The 22,973-nt window shown below is 35.8% G+C and overlaps 1 protein-coding gene across 1 annotated transcript in view; it reads right to left on the bottom strand.

Moving 5' to 3' along the window:
• Positions 1 to 7,745: 7,745 nt before the first annotated feature.
• Positions 7,746 to 22,973, bottom strand: part of SFXN2 (sideroflexin 2) — a 37,780-nt gene continuing 22,552 nt past the window's right edge. Inside the window, exons 8-13 of the mRNA XM_087725761.1 lie at positions 21,566 to 21,626; positions 16,572 to 16,638; positions 15,389 to 15,438; positions 13,883 to 13,932; positions 13,360 to 13,407; positions 7,746 to 12,363 (exon numbers count right to left, since the gene is read on the bottom strand). Of these exons, the coding sequence (XP_087581887.1) occupies positions 12,264 to 12,363; positions 13,360 to 13,407; positions 13,883 to 13,932; positions 15,389 to 15,438; positions 16,572 to 16,638; positions 21,566 to 21,626 (376 nt within the window). The 3' untranslated portion in view covers positions 7,746 to 12,263. The remainder of the gene's footprint in view (positions 12,364 to 13,359; positions 13,408 to 13,882; positions 13,933 to 15,388; positions 15,439 to 16,571; positions 16,639 to 21,565; positions 21,627 to 22,973) is intronic.

The raw sequence follows: 22,973 nt of genomic DNA, 5'->3' as shown, positions 1-22,973 counted from the left end.
AACCTTTTGGCAGGTCCACCATATATGATAATATGTAGCATCGAGAGAACCACATCTCCAACATTTAGGCTGTACATTCGGATACATAGAAGCCAACTTTTTAGGATCTAAATGCCATCTATAGAACATCTTGTAAAAATTTTCTCTCAGATTTTGAGCTTGTGTAAATTTCACATTTCTTACCCAGATTCTTTCCCATGTATCCAACATTATTGGTTCCTCAATATTTTGAGCCTATTTTATCATACAATCTTTAACTAATTCTGTTTCCGAATCCATCTGTATTAATACATTATATATCCTCTTTATATGCATTAAGCTTTGATCTCTTATTTGTTTAAACAAATTATCCTCAACTTGAATAAAACCAATTTTTTGATCTATTTTCCACCTAGCCTGTAATTGCCCATACTGGAACCATGTTTGAACTACCTTCTCCTCTTTTAATACCTCTAAAGATTTTAATTGTAATACCCCCCTTTCCGAGGTAAGAAGCTGTCTGTAGGTAATTCTGTCCTGTTTTTGTGCTGTATTCATATTTTCAATTGCGTGTCTAGGAATTGCCCACATGGGTATCTTGTCATTTAATTTATATTGATATTTCTTCCAGACCCGCAATAAAGCATTTCTTAAAATATGACTTTTAAAGTTCTTATCCAATTTTTTGTTGAATAACAGGTAAGCATGCCAACCAAATACCAGATCGTGTCCCTCAATGTTCAATATTCTATCATTGGTTAAGTGAATCCAGTCACTAATTGCAGATAATACCACTGCATCATAATATATTTTTAAATTAGGTAGTTTCAATCCTCCTCTCTCACGTACATCTTGCATTATTTTCATCTTTACCCTCGGCTTCTTTCCTGCCCACACAAATTTGTTGATACCCTTCTGCCATTCTAAAAGGTTCGCATCTTTTTTAAGTATAGGTAACATTTGGAAGAGAAATAAAAATTTTGGTAAAATGTTCATTTTCACTGCCGCTATCCTACCCAGCAAAGATAAGTGCAATTTCTCCCATTTTTTCATCTGTGTCTGTATGCTATGCCAAAGTGGTTCATAATTATGCTTATATAATTTCCCATTTGAAGTTAAAATGTTAACTCCAAGATATTTAACTTTTTTAACTACCTCACATCCTAGCATCACTCCTAATTCTTCCTTTTGTTTAATATTCATATTTATAGCTAATATTTTGGTTTTTCCTAAGTTTATTTTAAAGCCCGACACTTGACCATATTGATTAATCATATTCATTAAAACCATACTAGATTCCTGCGGTTGTTCCAATATTATGACCAAATCATCCGCAAAAGCGCGGACTCTATATTCTTGCTGCCTAATCTTGATCCCTTTTAAACCATCCAAGCCCCGTATTTTATTCAACAATACTTCCAAAGTTATAATAAACAATAATGGGGACAAAGGACAGCCCTGTCTTGTACCTTTTCCAATTTGAAAAGAGTCTGTTAGACTTCCATTGACTATAATTTGTGCTGTTTGCTGTTGGTATATTGCTTTAATTGACTGTAGAAAATTATCTCCTATCTGCATTTTTTGCAGTATCTTCAACAGAAATTGCCAGTTAACTCGATCAAAGGCCTTCTCAGCATCCAAAAATATAAACGCAGCAGGGATCTGGTTGTTCTTTCCCAAATATTCTAATGCATTAATAATTAATCTAACATTACTTTTCATCTGTCTCCCTTGTATAAAACCTGTTTGGTCCGTATGTATCAATTGTTGAATGACCAACATTAACCTATTTGCTAATATTTTAGTAAAAATTTTATAATCTACATTCAGTAATGAAATAGGTCTATAATTTTTGGGTTGAGTATTATCTTGTTCTTCTTTGGGTATCAAAGATATAAACGCTGTCTTCCAAGATGGAGGGACTTTACCTTCCGTTTGAATCATATTAAATAATTCTCTAAGAGGTTCTACCATTTCTAACTGTAAGTTTTTATAGTAAACCGCTGTCAAGCCATCTGTACCTGGTGCTTTCCCTAACTTTAATTGCTTAATTACCTGCAGGATTTCCCCCGAGGTTATTGGTTGATTCAATTTTTGCCTGTGTTCTTCTCTAACTGAAGGTATTCTCTCTTTGTCTAAATATTTGTCTATGTCTAAACCATTAATTTTATCCCCTTTATACAGTTCTGTAAAAAATTCCCAGAAAGCCTTTTGAATCTCTTCCTGTTGAAACACCTCCTTCCCTCTGTAAAACAGTTTAGATATATTTCGAGTTTTCCTTTTTTCCCTAATCTGATAAGCTAACCATCTGCCAGGTTTGTTTGCATTACAAAAAGTATTGTGTTTTGCATATAATAGATTAGTAGCCACCTGGTCAGAGATCAACATGTCAAATTGAGATTTTAATATGTTAATAGCTTCCTTAACCTTTGTATCGTCTGGGTTCATTGTTAACTCCAGCTCTTTTCTCTTAATTTCCTCTTCCAGTTCTGTTCGTTTTAACCCTTGCTTATTTCTATGTGTTTTATTTATATTCATCAAAACTCCTCTCATGTACGCTTTGCTTGCGTCCCATACAAATTCCATAGATGTACCCTTATTCATATTCAAAACAAAATATTCAGATAGTAATTTTTTACAATCATTAATGTACTTTTCATATCTAAATAAGTTTTCATTCAATCTCCAAGACCTTCTTGCCTGCACTACCCTTCCCAACTCCATCCAAACTGGATTATGGTCAGAAAGGACCCTAACTGCAATCTTTGTTTTCTTGACCCTAGAAAGCAAATCGTTAGTGGTTAGGATAAAATTAATCCTTGAAAGGGATTGATGCCTGTCCGAGAAGAAAGTGAAGTCATATTCCTCTGCATTTCTTTCTCGCCAAATATCTCTCAATTCAAAATCATCCATAATGTCAAAGAAAGATTTGGGTAACTTTGCTCGCATCTTGGTATTTAGGCGGGAAATCTTCTTATCTCTCTTAGTGTCTATCACTCCATTCCAGTCACCCAATAGTATACAGGAACTATAGTCCCACTGTACTAATTTAGCATGAAGATTTCTATAGAATCTATCTTGCTGTTGATTGGGAGCATAAATTCCCAAAAGTAATGTCTTTTTCCCTTCTAAGATTAAGTCTAAAGCAATATATCTTCCGAAGGGATCTGCTTCTATTAATTCAGCTTTCATATCTTTTCTTAAGTATACAACTATACCATTCTTCTTTTCCATAGCAGAAGCTGCAAAATGTTGACCAAGTTTTGAGTTGATCAAATATTTTTGATCAGTTGACTTGATATGAGTTTCTTGCAAACAAATTACATCGTTCTTAAACTGTTTGAGATAATGAAATATTTTCTTCCTCTTCTGTGGAGAGTTCAGTCCATTGACATTCCATGTTAAAATCTTAGTTGTCATTTTTGGTTGGTTGAAGCATTTTTAGAGCTTCCTGCACGGCCTGTTTAACCTTAGGTCTAGCTCCTCCCATTGCTTCCAGATTTGTTGTTGTAGATCCTTGATCGATGGCCGATGATTGTTGATGCTGTTGCTTTTTAGCTTGTTTCTCCATACGTCTAGTAGTCATGCGGCTAGGTCTTGGTTCCATAGCACCTTGCACTTCTAGAGAAGAAAGATGCTCCATCTTGTCTGATGGTTGTGTAGTTTGCTGTCTATCCTGTCTTTCTTGTGGTCTTTCTCTGGGTCCAGATGGTGCAGGGTGTCCGGCCTTCAATATATTATAATAAAAATCTCGGGCTTTCCATACAGAGTTGAGGCGGTACCTTTGCTTATCAAATGTAAATATGATGCCAAATGGTGCATCCCATCTATACTGTATCTGACGATTTCTGAGTTCTTCGACCAAAAAAGCGTAGTCTCTCCTGGCTCTTAACATTGGAGGTGGTATCTCTTTCAAAACAACCAGGTCTTGACCGCCAATTTGAAGCTTACTGTTATAAGATGCTTGCAGTACCATATTTCTAAACTCTCTTGTAGTAAAATATATAACGATGTCTCGAGGAAGCTGCTTCTGCTTTGCCAGCCAGGAGTTGACGCGGTAAGCTTTGTCAATTTGCCAGCCTTGATTGGTCCCTGGTCTTCCCATCAGGCGGTCAAAAGCTTCCGATAGGATCTGTTTCAGGTTCTCCTGTTTCTCCTCACGCAGCCCCCTTACTCTTAATGCGAACTCCATTTGTCGGTACTGTATCATAATAATTTCTTTTTCAGCATTTTCCACTTTTTGTTCCACCACCTCTGTTTTCAATGTCAAGTTAGCATTGGCATCATTAAGAACCTCTAAAGTATCTTCCACTCCAGAAATATGTTCTGTTAATACAGTTACAAGACTCAGCATGTCGTCTCTAATTTTATCAACCTTAGCCTCAAATTTCTCATACAACTCCTGTTTAAGTCCTTTTATTTCACTTTTAATTTCACTTTTAATTTCTTCTTTCATTTCTTTTATTTCCTCTTTTCTCTCCTCTCTATTATCTCTAAATTTATCTTCCATTTTAATTGTCTGTGCATTAAGAGCCTCGCTTAGATTACTCAGAAAAAATGCTGAAATTTTGACTTATCAATTTATTAATCATACTGTATAAGTATACTACCAAATCTCAGGGACTCCTGGCAGTTTATAATAATCCAAAAGAACTGTACAGCCAAGGTAATATATAAGATTTTTGTTTATGTTGTGGCACTAAAATGCAATTATTTTTATTATTGGCATGCCTGGAAAAAAAGCCAAAATAATTGAAAGGCTGTGACTAACTGAAACAAATTCAAAACAATGGATATCTCAATACACGTTCTGCTTTTATTTTCAAAGACAACTTGCTCCAAATTCTGGAATTGCTATCTTCAAAATTATATACAATCTGAAATTCTACTCTAGTAAAGATTGACTTCTGTAATCCAAAACTTCTGAAGAGGCCAAGCTACACTGATACCACAGTACTGAATTATATTGTGCTGGGATACATAATCCTAACTAAAATGGAACTAAAATGATGGAAGAAGGAAGAAAATAGATAAGACACTTAATTATGCCTTTAATATTCTATTATTTTACTCTTCTCAGTAGTTTCAGAATCAGATAACTGATCTGATCAAAGAACTGAAATGGTGGGGAGAACAGAGACTGCCATAGAATAAGTGTTTGTTGGACTGGTGACATTTACATAGCTAAAAGAGAAGGAAAAACCTGGGGGGAAAATAACAGGCTGCTTAATATAAAGTAATCAAAAGCAGAAAAGTTGTGGAAAATTTGGTGCACCCACATTCCTTGGGAAAGGGAAAGTGTAGGCTGAATTTCCAATTGCCATAAAGGGATTAACTCTGGTTTACAAAGTGTAGTAGTTTGATTTACAGACTATACGAAGCCAAAATGAGGAAGACTTAATGATTTAATATGATGTATGAACTTAGTCCTGAGTTCAATGGTAGTCTTAGGAAATGAACAATAGGGTTGCAATCTAATTTATTTCAGGGATTCAATTTAAGAAATGTTTATTCATAATCAATTATTGGTCTATAAGAATATAAGAAGGTACATAATTTCCAATTTTAAATTCAAATTCTCCATTTCAAGATCAACTGAATTAATATTATACAAAAACCCAGGTCTTGCTTTTCTGAAAGACCCTGAAGATGTGGTTTTGTCAGTGGACCTTGGGACCACAAATGGAGATAAAGCCAATCAAGTGATTGATTTATGTTGCTGCTCCCATACAGGGGAAGGAATATGAGTTCTTCTGTTGTGGAGTTTTAATGTTGTAAGCTGCCTAGATTCATCTGTGAGTTAGGCACCTGTCTAATAAATACATTTATACAGTCTTGGTCTGTTCAACACACTGTCCTGCTTGGTAAAGAATATTCTGCTTACCTCCCCAAGATGTCAAGCTTTATCTAGGGCATTGTCAAATTCAAGAATTAAAAGGCAGAAATTCAACACATGGCTGTTTGATAAGCTAGCTTTATTAGGGATACCTAAGTTCTAGAAAATGCTGCATTATAATAACAATAATATCCATGTTCAAATCTACCATCTTCTTTTCCTGCCTGTGTGTCCTAACAGGCTGATAGCTGGTTGTTGTTCAGAGTGTTGCTTGACACCTATTCATTGTTACTGTAAGGAACCTCTGTTTCTTGGACCATTTAGCCTTTACAAAATACTGTGTTTGAGACAGCATGAGAGTAATAGAATAGGCAGAGGCAAAATATTATTGTCCTTTCATACAATTTGAGAGGCGATAGTACTAGCCATTTTGGAAGAATTGTTAAAAGTTTGTCTTGTTATATTTATATTGAGAAAGAAAGGATACTGGCCAGACACATATCAGTAGGATTATGTGATCTGTGATCAGTAGGATTATGAACTGAAATGAAAGCATGAATGAACTAGCTGTCTCACTCCAAAATAGAGACAGAGAGTTATAAAAGAGAGATAAACAATTCAGCCAACTAATGTAATTCTCTACCTCAAAGAGAGGTGGATTCTTAACAGAGACTGGAATCTCATCCCTTTTAACATGTAGCTTCAGGAACAACAATCAAACAAGATAAGTATTAGGATTTCAATCATAGCTTTGGTTTCTGAAATGTTGCTGCTGCTGCATTACTTTTTTTTGCAGCTAACACAGGAATATATCAACATACCACAAATTATTATGAGTATTATATTATGATAGTTATATCTGTTGTTAAGCTATAGCTATGGAATTCAATTTATTGGCGATTGTAGTTACCATTGATAATTCATTGGATGAGATAAATGGGTAGTGCTAAATACATGAAGATGGATTAATCTTTACTTGATGAAAAATCAAATCACATGATCTTGGAACTTAGAATTTGCACCCTAGAGGACAGGAAGTTGGCAGAGTCACTGGACTATCAGCCAGGCCTTCCTCAACCAAAAACATAGACAGCTAGCATCCAACAGTTAAAAACGAAAAGGACTGGAGCAAGAGTTGGTTCATAAAACATAATCTTGCTAAGCATATTATAGCTTAATGGAATGCAGCTGAAAGAGTCTGTCTAGAATGTTCGAAGAGCGTTGATATTAATCAACCTATCACCAAATCATGGATTTGCATGTGCAGACCATGTGATACACATAAGTGAATTAACCTTTTCAAAGTTAAGCCCATACATTATATGATTGACTTACCTTTGCTGTCCTCTTGTTATTCATCATCTTTATTGGATTAATCTATATTGCCATAACATTGAGATGTGATGTCCCTATGGGCTGTAAGAGTATTTTATTGTGATACACAAGAATATTTGTGTAGAACATTATTTTTGCTAACCTGCAAACAATGTTTAAAATAGACCATTACTCTGTATTTGTTGGTTAGATGCCGTCAAGTTACACTCAAGCCCTGTTAATTGTAAAGACCACTGTATGCCATTTCAGTTTATCCCTGGTGATAATCCACAGCTCATCCAAGGACATTCCAGTGATCTTTCTGATCCTGTCTAACATTTACTGTTTTAATACTTTAATAAATAAATTTCCACTGATAGCTGGTATTTAACTGCATATGTTTTATTTAGGATGATCTATATTGCCCAATGAGCAAATCTTATCTGTATTGTCTTAGAGACAGGAAGTACCATTTTTTCATCTTTATGGAAGTGCAAAGTCTATCTGAAGTTGTATCTGCAGCCCTGCATAGATCAGCCACATATCTTCTATAAAATAGAAGCTCTGTTCAAGCTAACAGATGGCTCCAAGATTTATAAAAGAGAAGTCAGACAACTTTTAAAATCACAGTGTTTTATTTCATTTTGAATGGTCAAGAGCTAAAACAAAATCACCAAAATCTTTCAATATTTGCTGTCTAATATATCAAATTTTGGCTAGCACCAGCATAAACAACAATAGTCATATTCTGTCATTTACTTCAAAAATTATTTGCAAAATGATGTTTGCATTCAATCACAACACATTTAATGTAAGGTAAATCACAGACTTAAAATAATGCTAGCATTTAATTATCAGCAAGGGACAGATGAACCAGTCGCCAGACCAAGGGTATCAAATGAACAACTCTTCAATGAGAGATGTGGATAGACACTGGATTAATAATGCCAGGTGCAGCATTTCACCTGCTCTGGTAATATTCTGAATCTAAAATAGATTGCATAAGAATAAGCGTTTTTAAAGCATAGTCTTCCCCAATATGATGCATTCCGCTGTGTTGAAATTCCGTATTTGGATGGTGCCAAATTGGGGGAGAGAGAGATGACACAAAGTATTCAAAAATCATAAAAGAAAACCTATTTCACGTGCTCAACAGATTTTGCACATACTATTTGTATGTGATACAATATTATTAAAATTGTAACAACCGTCTCTGGAAGGTAAACCTGCATTGTCCATGGTGCAGATGTTGGGATAAGGGTAACAATAGAGTCTTTGTCTATCCATGAAGCTCAAAACAGCAAAGAATTTACGATGTTGTTTCTTGCATCCATTCATAAACCTTACAAATTGTGCCTACACATTCTATGCAAATGTAATATGTGCTTACCCCCCCCCCCCCAAAAAAAAAGCTAAGAAAACAAGATCCTGAGTTGGGCAATTGCTAAATCGTCTGAAAAGAAATCTCTCTTTAAAACAAATGAACAAATCAACACAATTAGCAGGCTCCAAATTTGATTTCCTAGCATTTACTAAAGATTGATACTCTATACTTTTTGGCAAAAAAGTATAAAAGTGTTTGGTAGAGATAGCTCCAGAAAGGCAAACACAGCACCATGTTGCTTATTATTAACAAATAACCCAAAGGAAGTTCCTGTAAATTCCTGGTATACATGGTGCACCACACTTGTAATACAGCATAAACATTGGAGTTACCTTATCTCAAAAAGGTTAGGGTAGTCCTTGATTTACAACCATTTATTTAGTGACATTTTAAAGTTACTATGGCACTGAAAAGTGTTTTATAGCTTTATGACTGCTGCATCCCCATGGTCATGTGATCAAAATTCAGACGCTTGGCAACTGGTTCATATTTATGATGGTTGCATTATTCCAAAATCACATGATTATCTTTTGCAAGCTTCTGCCAAGCAAAGTCAATGGGGAAGTCAAATTCAATTAACATCTATGACAAGGTTGTAAAACAGGGCAAATTCACTTAACTGACTCGCTTAGCAACAGAACTTTTGGGCTCCACTGTGGTCATAAGTCAAGGATTACCTGTCCCGTAGAACTAAAAATAATTTCAAAAAGACCTGAACCATCTTTCTTATGAGAGAAGGCTCCAAAATATGATTTAAAAAATAACAACAAACAACAAGTGAAAAATAAAACACTGCATAGTGAAAATGTAAAGAGAAGGGACATTTTCTCATTGGCAACAACTTACATTTGGATTTATTCAATCAAAATAGGAAATTCACAACAGAGGGAGGGGAATTTTAATAGTACTAATGTACAGGTTTTCCTGTAAAAAGACATGGTGAATGCCACTGCGTATAAAATGGCTTTTTAAAAAGAACCAGTTAAGCTTGTAGAGAATAAGTTAATCAATATTTATGAACCATTTGTCTGCTTCTGATTCAGAACACTTTTGATATCAGCTGCCTCCTGTGATAAAACCAATATTTTCCCCATCTCTTCAGTATCTTCCTGACTAGGAAGTAGGTCCAAATATTTATAGGTACACAAGTCAAGCCTGGATTGACCATTAAGCAAAATAAGCATGTGCGTGAGGCACCAAGGGAAGGGGAACACCACTTTTCCCCCTAGTTACAGATAGTCCTCGACTTAACAACAGTTCATTTTACTGATGGTTGAAAGTTACAACGGCCCTGAAAAAAGTTACTTACGACCATTTTTCACACTGACGACCATTGCAGCTTCATGGTCACATGAACAAAATTTGAATGCTTGGCAAATGGTTCATATTTTTGACGGTTACAGTATCCTAGGACGATGTGATCACTTTTTGTAATCTTCTAACAAGCAAAGTCAATGGGAAAGTCAGATTCACTTAACAACCATGTTACTAACTTAACAATTGCAGTGATTTACTTAACAATTGTGGCAAGAAAGGTCATAGAACAGGGCAAAATTCACTTAATAAATGTCTCACTTAGCAACAGAATTTTTAGGCTTAATTATGGTTGTAAGTTGAGGACTACCTGTAATATGCCCTTAAGTTTTTCACTGCCATGCACAAAATAACTTTACAGAGCTTATTGAGTCTTAATATTTTGTCAGTTGAGCAATTGGAGGGATGAGAACCACCATTGTTGGGCCATGCTTAGAGCATCAGTTGGCCTTAATCTAGCCCTGTAAAAGGCATGTACAGTAATCATTGGAATAATTCACTATTAGATCACTTAAGGTAAGTTGTCCTTCAGACTAATCCCTCAGGTTATAAAAGCATCTTTTCCCTTTTTAATGATTGCAAAATCTCAAGACTAAACCGCACTAAGGAGCTCCAGGTATCCCTTGCCCTAATCTTCCATGCTACTTTGGTGAATTACTTACAAAATTTAGGTTGTCAATAGCAACTGTAGCTAAAAGTTCTTTCTTTTTATTTAAAAACACATACATTTCTGTCTAATTCAATCAACCCCCATGTGTCACAAAAGGTAGCCTATCATGATTTTAAGGAAAATAAAAATAGTTCTCATGCTAATTAAGCAGATGCAGGAAAGCTTTTGAAGCATGCAATAAAGAATATCCTGTTAAGGGAAGACTCATATTTGTACACTTTCATGTCCAATTTAAGGGGACATGGATACCCAGGGGGGTATCTTCCAGTGCACTGTGGGAAAAGGATGCTAGATTGTTCTAGCTAGATTTCCTAAAACAGCATATAAATTAAGGAAAATTACTGACAAGTTCAGGAAAAAAAAATCAAGCAGACCAGCTGTTTTCAGAAATACTGCTCATTTGTACATGATTGAAGATGAAGTTGCCAAACTGAACTAATACATAATTTAAAGGATATTACATCTATTGTAAGACTGCATAATTATGCTTTCTAGCAAGGTTCCTATTTAACATTTGTTAGCAATTAATGTTAACAAAGCATCAGCAGCTAGATGAGAATATACCTACAAAATGAACAAATTTCTAATTTGTCATCTTAAACATGATAATATAATCTTAAATGCCTTGATTAATAATGCACTTTAATTATATGGTTTGGTTCAATTAAAAAGCAGTATTTATGATGGGTGAAGTAGGATGAACTGATGTTAAAAATTAATTTCTAAATCAAAATGCAGCGCTATGGGATTTTTCCCCCCCAAAAGTGGCTCTCCTGAGTTACGAAGAACTTGTTCCTAAGTATCTGTGTATGGAGCTGCAGGTTCCTTTTTGGATTTGAGACACTTAGTTATGGTCTTCAAAACACAAAGGAATATGTTTGAGGAAATATTTTGTGCCCCCAAAGGATCAAGGCGGATTTAAGGCTTGGAATAACAGCTTCCAAGTACCGTATTTTGCGGACTATAAGGCGCACCTTTTTCCCCTCAAAAAAGAGGCCCAAAATCTGGGTGCGTCTTATACACTGGATGCAGCATTTTTTGCCTCTGAAACCCCGCCCACTTCACCAAAATGGCTCTGCAGAGCCTGTAGAAGGCTTTCAGAGAGCTCCTGGGGGTTGGGGAAGGCAGAAATGAGTGAAAAACGGGCCATTTGTTCGCTCAATTTTGCCCTCCCAGCCCCCAGGAATACTCTATAAGCCTCCTAAAGGCTATGCATGCAATTTTTTTTGACAAAATATGGGCCTGTTTTTGCAAAAAAATGGGGTTTTTGCTCATTTTGGGGGAAGGCCACCCCCCTGGAGCACTCTGCAAGCCCCCTAAAGGCTATTCATGCCTTTTTTGGGAAAAACAATGGGCCCATTTTCGTGAAAAACGGGCCATTTTGGGGAGGTTTGCAGAGTGCAAAAAAATATTTTTTTTAATTTGCCTCTTCAAAACCTTGGTGCATCTTATACTCTGAAAAATACGGTAATTCCATTGCTGACTAATTGGCTACAAGTAATGCATTCTCATCATTGCCATAAAGCAGAAAATGACATATTCCAAAACCCATACTTTTGTCACCATGAAGATGTAACAGAAAGAAAGGCTCAGATTTGCCCAGATAGTTCTCTCTATACCCAGACACACAAACACACACAAAGAAAAAAAGAAAGGAGATGGAGTGCTGCTCTTCCTGGAATATTCTGAGCTCTGTTCCTGATAACACCCTTTAAAGGTTTTTGTCCAGGAGAAGTCCATAGGCACCAAGTCCAGGCAGTTCTCACTCATAAACCCTTATTAAAATAGGCAAAAGTCACTTTGTCCCCATGTTCAGCTACAATTCGTTCTCTGAGTTCAGGCTCCAGGTGTGAAAGTGCAATTGAACTAAAAAGAGGGGGGAAAAAGAAAACACATTGTTCCCCTAAGTACTAAAGGCTGCTTGATACTGGCCCAAAGTGTGTTATTGGTGTGACGTAATATTGGCAGAGGAGACAAAAATCGATTATGAGCTCTGTCACAGATAATTGTGGTGTAAGACAGAGCTGATAATTTTACTTGCAAAATAAGGGCTTCCCTCATTGTTTCCACAACGAAATGAGTGAGTGCCGCTGCAATAATCAAGCAAGGTTGAATTGAAATGACAAGACTTGGGAAGTGGGTGCCAATCACTTCTCTTCTTCATGCAGTGAGCTGTCTTAGGCCAGCCCTGACCATGAAAGGCACTTGGAAACCACAGAATGCTCTAAATCAAGCTTCCATGCTGCAAGGCCTCTTTTTACAATTGACCTAGGAATTCAAACACAACGAGTCACAGTCACAGCTTCTTGTGGTTGGATTTGGGAAGCAATAATATACTGCATGTTTTCAAAGTTTATCTTTAAATGAGAATGTACATGAGTGGGCAGAACTATTCTATACAAAAGAATGGCTCCCAATATGTAGGTGAAACCTCCTGTCACGGGTCAGCATAAATAATTACTCTCTAGATAAGAAGGAATAATTCCCACATTAGCTTTTTCAACTTGATGTAGTCCAGAAGCATTGGAATGGCCCTCATCATCCAGAGCCAGTGTAGCCATTGTTGAGGATGATGGGACTTATATCCAAACTAATAACTGCATAGCTTTTTGCAGTTAGCCACAATAACAGCAATATGATGAAAAGTGTGTTGTGACATTCACATACAAATAAGTAAGGGGTAGATTTTGCATCATAAGACAGTTTGCTCACTCAATTCCAAGGATCCCTAGGGCTAACTTTATGGAGTGCTGGTCCTGCAGCGCCTCCCCCCCCACCAATCCCATGCCTTTCTAGTTCAGATTATATACAAATTGTATAGGGCAGTCAGGAGGGACAAAAGGACAGAAAAGAGATTGGTACCTTCTCTGTGGGAAAAGTGCGCAGGCAACTGGGACCATGAACACAAGGCTGCAAGGCAAAGGCAGATTATTAAAAAGAAAGGCCAACATTTTTTTTCTCCATAGGGAATCCAGATCTGCGTTCTCAGGTTCAAAACAGCTAAGCAGAAGTTATATATTTGGCAGGATTCTTTACAACAAGATGCACTGAATTTTAAAGCAGTTTGATGCCCATTCCCATATTCAATGCAAACATATATCTTTTCTTTTCCACATATAAATACAGATGAAATTTGCATTTAACCATGGTTGCTTGACCAAGCATTAAGCCATTGCTTGTTAAATATCCCACACATATCCTAAGCCACAAACTTACTTTTCAATCCACAGTTCTTGAGTTCATATTATATTTTAATGCTATGATGCAAAAAAAATCTTCTGGTACCCCCCTCCCCCAAATTCCTTATAAAATGGGTGGCTTTTCATAAATCACCGGGAATTACAGCACTGGCTTCTGAAAGTAATGCATGATACAGAATACTTACAATCCTCCAACAAGAACTGTTTGCAAGGGAGCATGGAGAACCTGGATTTTCTGCCAAGAAAACAATATGCGTGAGATGATTCCAAGAAAGTAAGAATTCAAACTTTCAGTTTCTAGAATTAGGGCTGAGATAATAAAGAGAACTAACAATACAAATCTCTTTTTGGGAACCAAGAGCACAAAAAGTTGATTAGATACAACAAGCCCGTCAGTTTAGGGTTCAGTATCAGCAATATGCTGATATGCTTAAATAATATGCTTAGCCAGTATGGAGACACTATTAATCTCTTGATCTGTTATCTAGAAGCTTTTTAAGAACTGAAGGGGACTAAAAGGCTGAATTCATAACGTATCACAATGTTTTTTGCTTTTGCAAAGTCGGGGTGGGTATAGCCTGCGCGTGAAGCATCCAGCCCATGGGACACCAGATTGACACCCTTGGAGTAGAGTCTTATAGGTGCTGCTTTTTAGTAGCAACCCTTATATTACAGAATACTGTCTCATTAGAAAGTAAGTTGGCTCCAGTTTTGACATACCAGAAAGCTTTGAAAACTGAGCTATTCTGAGCCACGTTGGCACAGTAGTTAAAGTGCAGTACTGCAGGCTACTTCTGCTGACTGACTGCTGACTGACTGCAATTTTGCAGTTCAAATCTCACTAGGCTCAAGGTTGACTCAGCCTTCCATGCTTCTGAGGTGGATAAAATGAGGACCCAAATTGTTGGAGGCAATATGCGGACTCTGTAAAACCGCTTAGCGAGGGCTGTAAAGCACTATAAAGCAGCGGTATCAAAGTCTATTGCTATTGCTATTCTGGAAATTTTATGGTGAATAATAAGATGCCTAAACTTGTCTGCTTTTATTGTATTTTTAGTTACTGTGGCTAGAACTTGGCTTGTTTTCATTTTTATTATGGATGTTTTAATTTATTGAATAAATGATCATTAGATGAATTCTGATAGCATGCTTAACTTAACCCAACAAGCCACGATAAGCCTTATTGTGGTATGCAAGTATAACAAACAAGCTTTTTCTGGTATTCTATATAATTTTGAACAGTAGCAACTGGATGCTTTTTAGGGCTGTCTATAATGACTTTTTTTTAAAAGTCACAATAACAATTAATAATTTGTGTGATTTATTTATATAATAAACATATAAACTACCTATTTCATATACATGACCCCACAGAACTAACAATTAAAACTGAGCTTAAAAACAATAAAACCAACCAAAAAGTATAAATAATTTGTTACAATTGCTTAATTTTCTATTGGAGGCTTGCCTTGTTTTTCTTGTTTCTGTTGGTAGCAGTAGATTTGCTACTGAGTTATGTGCAGATGATCTATTTCAAATCTTTAACAAATGTATTATATTGCCAAAGTGAGGAATACGTAGAACTTCTGCTAGCTATTTGGTTATCTGCATAACTATCTAAAATCTCTGACCTCTTATTATTTCAGCAAGAACAAACTACTGTAATTCATTCCATTTCCCAAGTACCTTACCTTCATGAATGGATATTTCTCTAATGCCTCCATGATAATAGGCAATAAAACTAAAAAGAAAACAAATGATTTTATTTTCCTTGGATCAACTCTGTCCAACATCTCAGTGATATAATAGATAAGGTGCACTGGACTGCCCCACTACTAATAATTCTGTGAGTTATGAACACTTTCTTCCCATATTCTGGGATAATTCTTAATAATCCTAATGTATCCTTATTTAGGGGGGAAATGCAACATGTGGACATGTTACAGAAAATCTGGTAGCTTATTTCCCAAGAAAGTAGAACATAATATTGTTCAGTAACAGCTTTGATCACACCTGTGAATGTTTGTACCATGGCTCATAATAGCATTTTAAAAGGTTCATAATCTTTTAAATCATAGAAGATTAATGGTTAAATGCTTACCACACTTGAAGCTAGGTGTTTTTAACAAACTTCCTTTCATTTTTTCATGAATTCTGTTGGTATCCTACAGGACTTAGCCATGCACATACTTACCCATACACAGAGTTAAAATATTGTAAATGGATTTTGCTTTAAATTTTTAGATCTGAATCTTAACAACCTAAATAAATTAATTCCACAGTTTAGAAATTCCTCTATCTGGCATCTTTCAATGGGTAGATTAAAGCCCCAATCATTCTCAGTTGGCTGAAAGTAATAGAATGTTAGCCATCAGCTTGAAGAGTACCATTGGGGAACCTAATTATGATTTTAATGTGGAGCAGGATCTGACTAATGAGCACTTACTAGCTTGTAAACATCATAACGAATGAGAGCCAATCCTAAATATAGTTTCAAGAGCCCTTTAGCACAATCCACCAGAGTAGCCTTCACTAATGGAGAGTCCCCTATGTCAATTCCCAGGATTCCCAACCAACATAGCAGCAATCAACTTGGCTCGGAGTCCTTGTGGAGGTCACCAAGCTGTTGCACTAGAGGACAATGCAAGGAGGGTGAATGATGAAATGTACATCATGATATCAACCTCATGACTATATCTTTGCATCCAATGTCATGGTAAAATAATGAAATGTTGAAGTTAATGTTCTGATACTGTGATGCTCATTTAATCGCTTTCTATTAAGAGTTTGTACTGGATATTTACTTTTTGATGGCTGCCTCTAAATTAACATGCCAAATTACAGTCCAACAAAAGAGAAATATTTAGCACTTACTCATGCCAGGAGCAGCCATAACAATGCGGGAAACCACCACCTGAGTTATCCCCTTGATTGCAGCTCTCTAAAATGAACAAACAAGCAAACAGCAATGACACAGTATTCATTGCAGAATATCTAGCCTCAGAAGCAGGGCAATGTTGGTGGGACAATCCTAAATGGCAAGTTCCCCAAACTTTATCTCAACACTGGACAAAATGCTTACTAGGAATCTTTATTAAAGCCAGTGATATCTCCTGTTTGCTAGGAGTAGCTCAGAAGTATTCAACTGCATTTAAAATTATAACCTATTAAACCCCCACATATTTTTGTAGCTAGAATATTTTGAGCTACATCATAGCTACATGTAAAAAAGGGCAGGAAGGAATTTTTTGGGTTAATTTTTTATTTTGTATTTATTTTTATTTTTTTCCTTCATTTTTATTGGGTTGATTTTTTAATTAACAATGCAATCACATAATCCAAACATAATAGAGCAATATGGGATCAGTCCTTTAAATGCAAATACGCCTGTTAACCGCAACAATATCCACATTTTTCCAAGAAGATATTAAATGTTTAAATATGTATTTTATTTATGGTCAAAGATTGGTTAGTTACATATTATTAGGAAGGCAATCAAAAGACAGTAAAAGAAAATTCTCAAACAGTTAAACTATTTTTAATATATTTATTCATTCACTGTGGGATGCCACCTGAGTCCATCCATTTTCAAACAACTTGCAGAAAAGGAAGAATTGAAGCCTAAAACAATAAGCCCCAGACAGCAACATTTGGCAATTCTATTTGGTCTCCACTCTTCCTTAAAGACAAACCTGCTATTGAAGAGAATCTTTTCTTCATCTGGCTACTAAAGCAATTATATAAAAGGAACATTATAATAGCTATGCTCCAACCTATACAATATAGGGGATGCAGCAATACATACCTAATCATCTCTATTTCTCCCACCAAGCAAGGCAGGGATACTCTTGAATAGACATATTTAAAAAACTTTATTGACCACATGGAAATTAGAGCATTAAACTGGTCCAAAGGAAAAGCTCTTGCGTGTGGCAAAAACAAGATATTAAAAAAAAATATTGTTGAATCAAAGGTCCTCCAGATGGAGGTCACTATAACAGGTGGGTGTCATATTCAGATACAAGTATCCTCAACTTACAGCAGTTCATTTAGTGACTGTTCAAATTATAATGGCACTGAAAAAAAGGACTTACAACTATTTTTCACACTTAAAACCGTTGCACCATCCCCATAGTCACGTGATCAAAATTCATACGCTTGGCAACTGACTCATATTTATGGTGGTTGCAGTGTACTAGGTTCATGCAATCACCTTCTGCAACTTTCTGACAAGCGATGTCAATGGGGAAGCCTGATTCACTTAACAACCATGTTACTAATTTAACAACAGCAGTGATTAACTGAACAACTGTGGCAAGAAATGGGGCAAAACTCACGTAACAAATGTCTCACTTAGCGACAGAAATGGGCCCAATTGTGGCCATAAGTTCGAGGCCTACCTGTATTCCTAATTATCAGCACTGAATACACTTTGCATCAGTTCAGATTTAGTTCTTTCAATAAGGTCAAGTAAGATCAAATATGGGGCTTACAGTTTACAATATGTAAGGTCCACTTCAAGGACAACAGAAAGCTATCCAAAAGGACTAAAGAGGCAAGGGAGCCATAAGTAAAAAATAAACTTTAGCCAGAATTTTCAACATTGGAGCTGCATGCGAGTTTGTAGAGAACCTAGCCTAAATTCCAGATTCAATAAAGCGTTAGAGTCACTCAGAGGAACTCTTAGAAATTTAGAATATGCTGTTTCCGGAAGCTTGGAATTTTATAATTACAAACCTTCAAGCCAAATGGAAGCCTATACTAAAAATATTTATAGTGAGACAAATATAGTTACCATCTCTTTTCCCAGCGAAATGTGGATTCTAAACTTCGTTCAAAGATTTCATTATCTGTCCAATAATATCCACATCTTGCAAACCTCTCTGGAAAGACCACTCACTACCTTGGCACATAGGAGGATGGGTCTTTACAATATGAGTCAAGAGTTAAAAGGAAGGGCTTTAAACCTACTTGTGACTGAGACAGGCCAGATGCATCATCAGCAGTTATGACTGAAATAGATTTATTTGCAGCTTGGAAGATGGAATTTTAATTTGTCAAAGGTGTGAACTAGAGAATAGATATAAATGTTGACAAATAGGGAAACTAGGATACAATTTACTTAAACCTTTTGAACTGAAATCTAAAAAAAACATATTTAATCTGCACTAAGTTATTTTCATGGGTCTTAAAATTAATAATTGTTGACTCTTTATCTACTCTATTGAAGAGACTATCAGAGATTATCCAGAGCTTTGTATATAGGGATTAAATCAAATGCTATATTTAAATAAATAAAAACTGCATAAAGATGCTTCATGGAGAGTTGATTATTAACTAACTAGTACAAAATAATACAACAATCAAGATTTAATTACCCCATCATAAACCAAGAAACAGCTCAGGTTTCATCAAAAACCTCATAATGACTATTATGACAATTGAAACCAATGTAACCATCTCAGAAGGGTGATTTTAATTTTGTGTTTTATTTCTATCTGTGGTCATTATGTGATGCATACTAAGTAAAATCAGTATTCTCCTAATTAGTAAACATCAGTATGGTGATGCTTGAAAGGTAGTGTATAGATTTTTTTAAAAAATCTTAAGTTTGCACAAAACAGTGTAAGCATACTTGAAGTTTTAACTGGATTTGGTTGCAACTGTGGCATCTGGGCCAAGTATACCAAAACTAGATTATTATCATGTCCTTAAGAGCTGTGGTGACACATTGATTAGAATGCAGTACTGAAGGCTGCTGATTGCCAACTGTCAGCAGTTCGGCTGTTTGATTCTCACTGGCTTAAGGTTGACTTAGCCTTCCATCCTTCCAAGGTCAGTAAAACGAGGAGTAAGATTGTTGAGGGCCAATATGCTGACTGTAAACCACTTAGAGGGGGTTGTAAAGCACTGTGAAATGGTATATAAGTCTAAGTGCCATTGTTATTATTGCTGCAGGGAAGATTCATGTGGTATAGGCTGGTAACCTAATCTACAACTTGTATATTTTACTAAAAACATTATGTGAAAATGTCAGTTGACCCAGAGGCTTGCTGAGTGGCTGAAGGGGCCCTCTGATAACTGTTGCCTGGAATGCAAGAGGAGTAAATAGCAGGGTGTTTTAAAATAAAAGAAAAAATGTGTGTCTGTAAAAGCAAGAAAAGAAGGAATATTGTAACAGTCTGTTACTCCTCTATTGGTTTAAAGCACTGTGACTATCTTAATTTTCTACTCTAAAATCGAGAAGCATCTCTACCTTTAAATGTCACTAATTCGATCCATCATCCTAAATTGTCTGACAGCTGATTGCTCCCCACAAGAATGCTGCCTTTTCTCCCTATACTATGTGCATGGAAGTAACCATGGCACATTCTTTAATTTTTAATTAAAATGTGTAAAACCAGTATTTGATTATAAAGCAATATTACAAAATAAAATATAGAACACCAAAACAGCCAGAATGCATTTTAGAAAAAGGGGGAAAAGCAAGGATCTGATAGTCCTATGCTGCTTTTATATCAGTTGCTGTGACCATCAATTCTATTTTTTGAATAATGCTTTTAATTATGTATTAAATAATACATTTTATGATAATATTTTATCTGTTACCAACTTTTATTTTACCGTAAATTTAATCTAAGCGTAGTTTTTCTTTCCTGGACAGAAGAATGGCAGGAAGTATAACAACAACGAAACAGACTGCTTTATAACATCATTAACAATTTTGGTCTTTCTAAGAGTTCTAGTTCCAATAACTAAAATGATATAAATAAGCTAACAATTTTGCATTATGAATCACACATCTTACCCTGTTTTATCCCTGCCTCCACTTTCTCTGTTATCTCCCTTGTGTCAAACTTTATACTTTAAATTCCTGTGAGCAGGGACCTGTCATCTGGTTATCGGTAAGATGCCATGAAAACTGATGCCACTGTATAAATAAACAATAAATAATAATACTAGATATAACTTCTCTAAAATAGCTTGTACAGGAGGTTATGTACTAAAAGTTAAGAACTCCCAATATATAAAGAGATGTGTTACTTGGAATACTGGTAACAAAGTAGGAACATTAAAGCATCTCAAAGAACATTAAAGAATCTACAGAGCATATGAAATTTGCTTTTTCGAGTGAAAGCGGTGGTAATAATTTTCTTGTCAAAGGGATATAATGAAGAGCTCTAAAAATTTTGTTTGAGGGTATATCACAAGCTAATGGTAGATATTCACCACAGGTAGTCAAGATACTTCAGGAATGCCAAAAGTTCCATTATTATCCTTTTCACTTCATTATATCTTGATGAAGTAAGTTGCTGCCTTAAACCTTCAATGGCTTTGAACCAGTATTTCCCTACCTAAGAAATGTCCAGATGTCTGGACTTCCAGAAAGTCCTAGCCAGAATACCGATTCTGAAAATTCTGGGAATTTAAAAAGACATATCTGTACGCTGCTAAGATTGGGAACACAACTCTTCTGTAATCTCACATTCCTTAATCACAATTCTTAGCATTCCCACTAACTGGGAATTCTGGGAGTTATTAACCCAATAAATCTGGAAGGGCATTAGGCTGCAGAAGTCTGTATTGGACAGTTCAACAACTCCAAGCTGCTCTCTCTTTAAGAAATATTAATCTTGCCATCTACTTTTTCATCTGAAATAATCATCATGGGAGTTTGTGGGAGAACAAAAAAACCCCAATTCAACAGATAACACTTGCTGTAACCTGATGTATCAGCATACAAGGCTCTTCTTAGGCAGTCAGGCATATACTGTAGAAAAGATAACTCTAAATGTTCTTGTTTATAAAAATAATAATAATAATAAACCAATTCCAGGATCTCAAAGTCCCAAGATAATGGTACTTACCCTGGACTTTCCCAGAGTATTGTCATTTTCATCTGTCACTGTGATCCCATTAATGAGTTCCCTAATGCAGACACAAAGACATGACCTTAGACATTAAGATCAACCAGCTAGATGTCGTGGGTTTTTTTTTTTTTTTGTACTACTCAAGGAAGCATACTAAATGCAACCATTCCTTTTCTCTCCACCACAACTAATCTGTGAGATGAAGAGAGCTGGGAAAGAGTGGCTTGTCCTAAGTTACTCAGCTGCCTTGTCATTTTTAAAAATGCTGCAGGAATACGGTTATATTCAGTTTAAATCAAGAGACTCAGTAAAAAAAAAATTTGCAGGAATGTAAAGCTCCATCAGCCTAAGAACAATTACATTGCAAAGAAAGTCCACACACTTGAGTTACTGAGTATCTGACACCATTGATGGTGCACTGCTGCCTCCTAGAGAATCCTATTCCTAATTATCACCAAACATTCTGAGGCTTTAGATACTCAGCAACTCCAAATAGTAATTTGAATGTCAAAATAAAATCTGGGTAAAATGAAGGTGGTGACAAATTGTTTTTTTTAAGTATCCATCAATATAAATCCATCAGGGGATTTTTCAATTGAGACATAAACTGTTTAAGAATGAATAATCTTAAACCAGAGCAAGCTGATAAAAATGTGCTGTTTTATATAATTTTTCCATTTTCCAAATGTTCTGAAATCCCACCCTGTACGGTCCATGGTTGTCCCACTGATGGCTGTTGTTAACACTTGTTATAGCTGGCCCAAACCTTCAGCTAGCTAATTAGCGGAGTGCCAAAATTGCACTCCTATAGCACTCAAATCCACTTGTTTCATTAGGCCTGTTCTGCATTAGCGCCATGATTAAAGTCATGGTTTCTGGCTGATTAGTCATTCTAAAGCCCAATATGGGACACACTACATGGCATGGCATTTTTAATAAATGTGCTAATATAGTTTGTCAGTTATGGGGAAGAAGCATCAAGATTTGGTAGGACTTCCTGCCAGTCAAAAACAGGCCAAGCTATAACCTCAGGAATAACAGAATCTCCCAATTTGGGAAAGACAAGTTTTACAATGTGAATTTTTGGCTAGCTGAGATGGAAGAGAAGCTGCTGAGTAAGGACATGGGAGCCTTACCTAAACCCATTAGGGAAGTGCTCTGAGAAATATGCTTCAATATTGATCAATTACACCAACCTCACAACTACTTAATATATAAATAGTCTACATCTGATCCAACAACTGTAATTTTAAACAGAAGATTTAGAAAGTATCATGTTGCTTTCATAATATCAAAACACAATTATTGTGATGTTTTATATGGGACTTTGTGCTTCCTTCATTAACTTTTTTCTAGACAGGGTAATAGTAACATCTTTATGCTATGTTTTATTATGTTTAATTAA

The sequence above is a fragment of the Thamnophis sirtalis genome, unplaced genomic scaffold (genome assembly GCF_051295495.1).
Source record: "Thamnophis sirtalis isolate CommonGarterSnake01/CBP01778 unplaced genomic scaffold, rThaSir2_p1.2 scaffold_11, whole genome shotgun sequence".
Lineage (NCBI taxonomy): Eukaryota > Metazoa > Chordata > Lepidosauria > Squamata > Natricidae > Thamnophis > Thamnophis sirtalis.
Note: the sequence above shows the minus strand (reverse complement) of the source record. Positions and strands in the feature narration are given on the sequence as shown.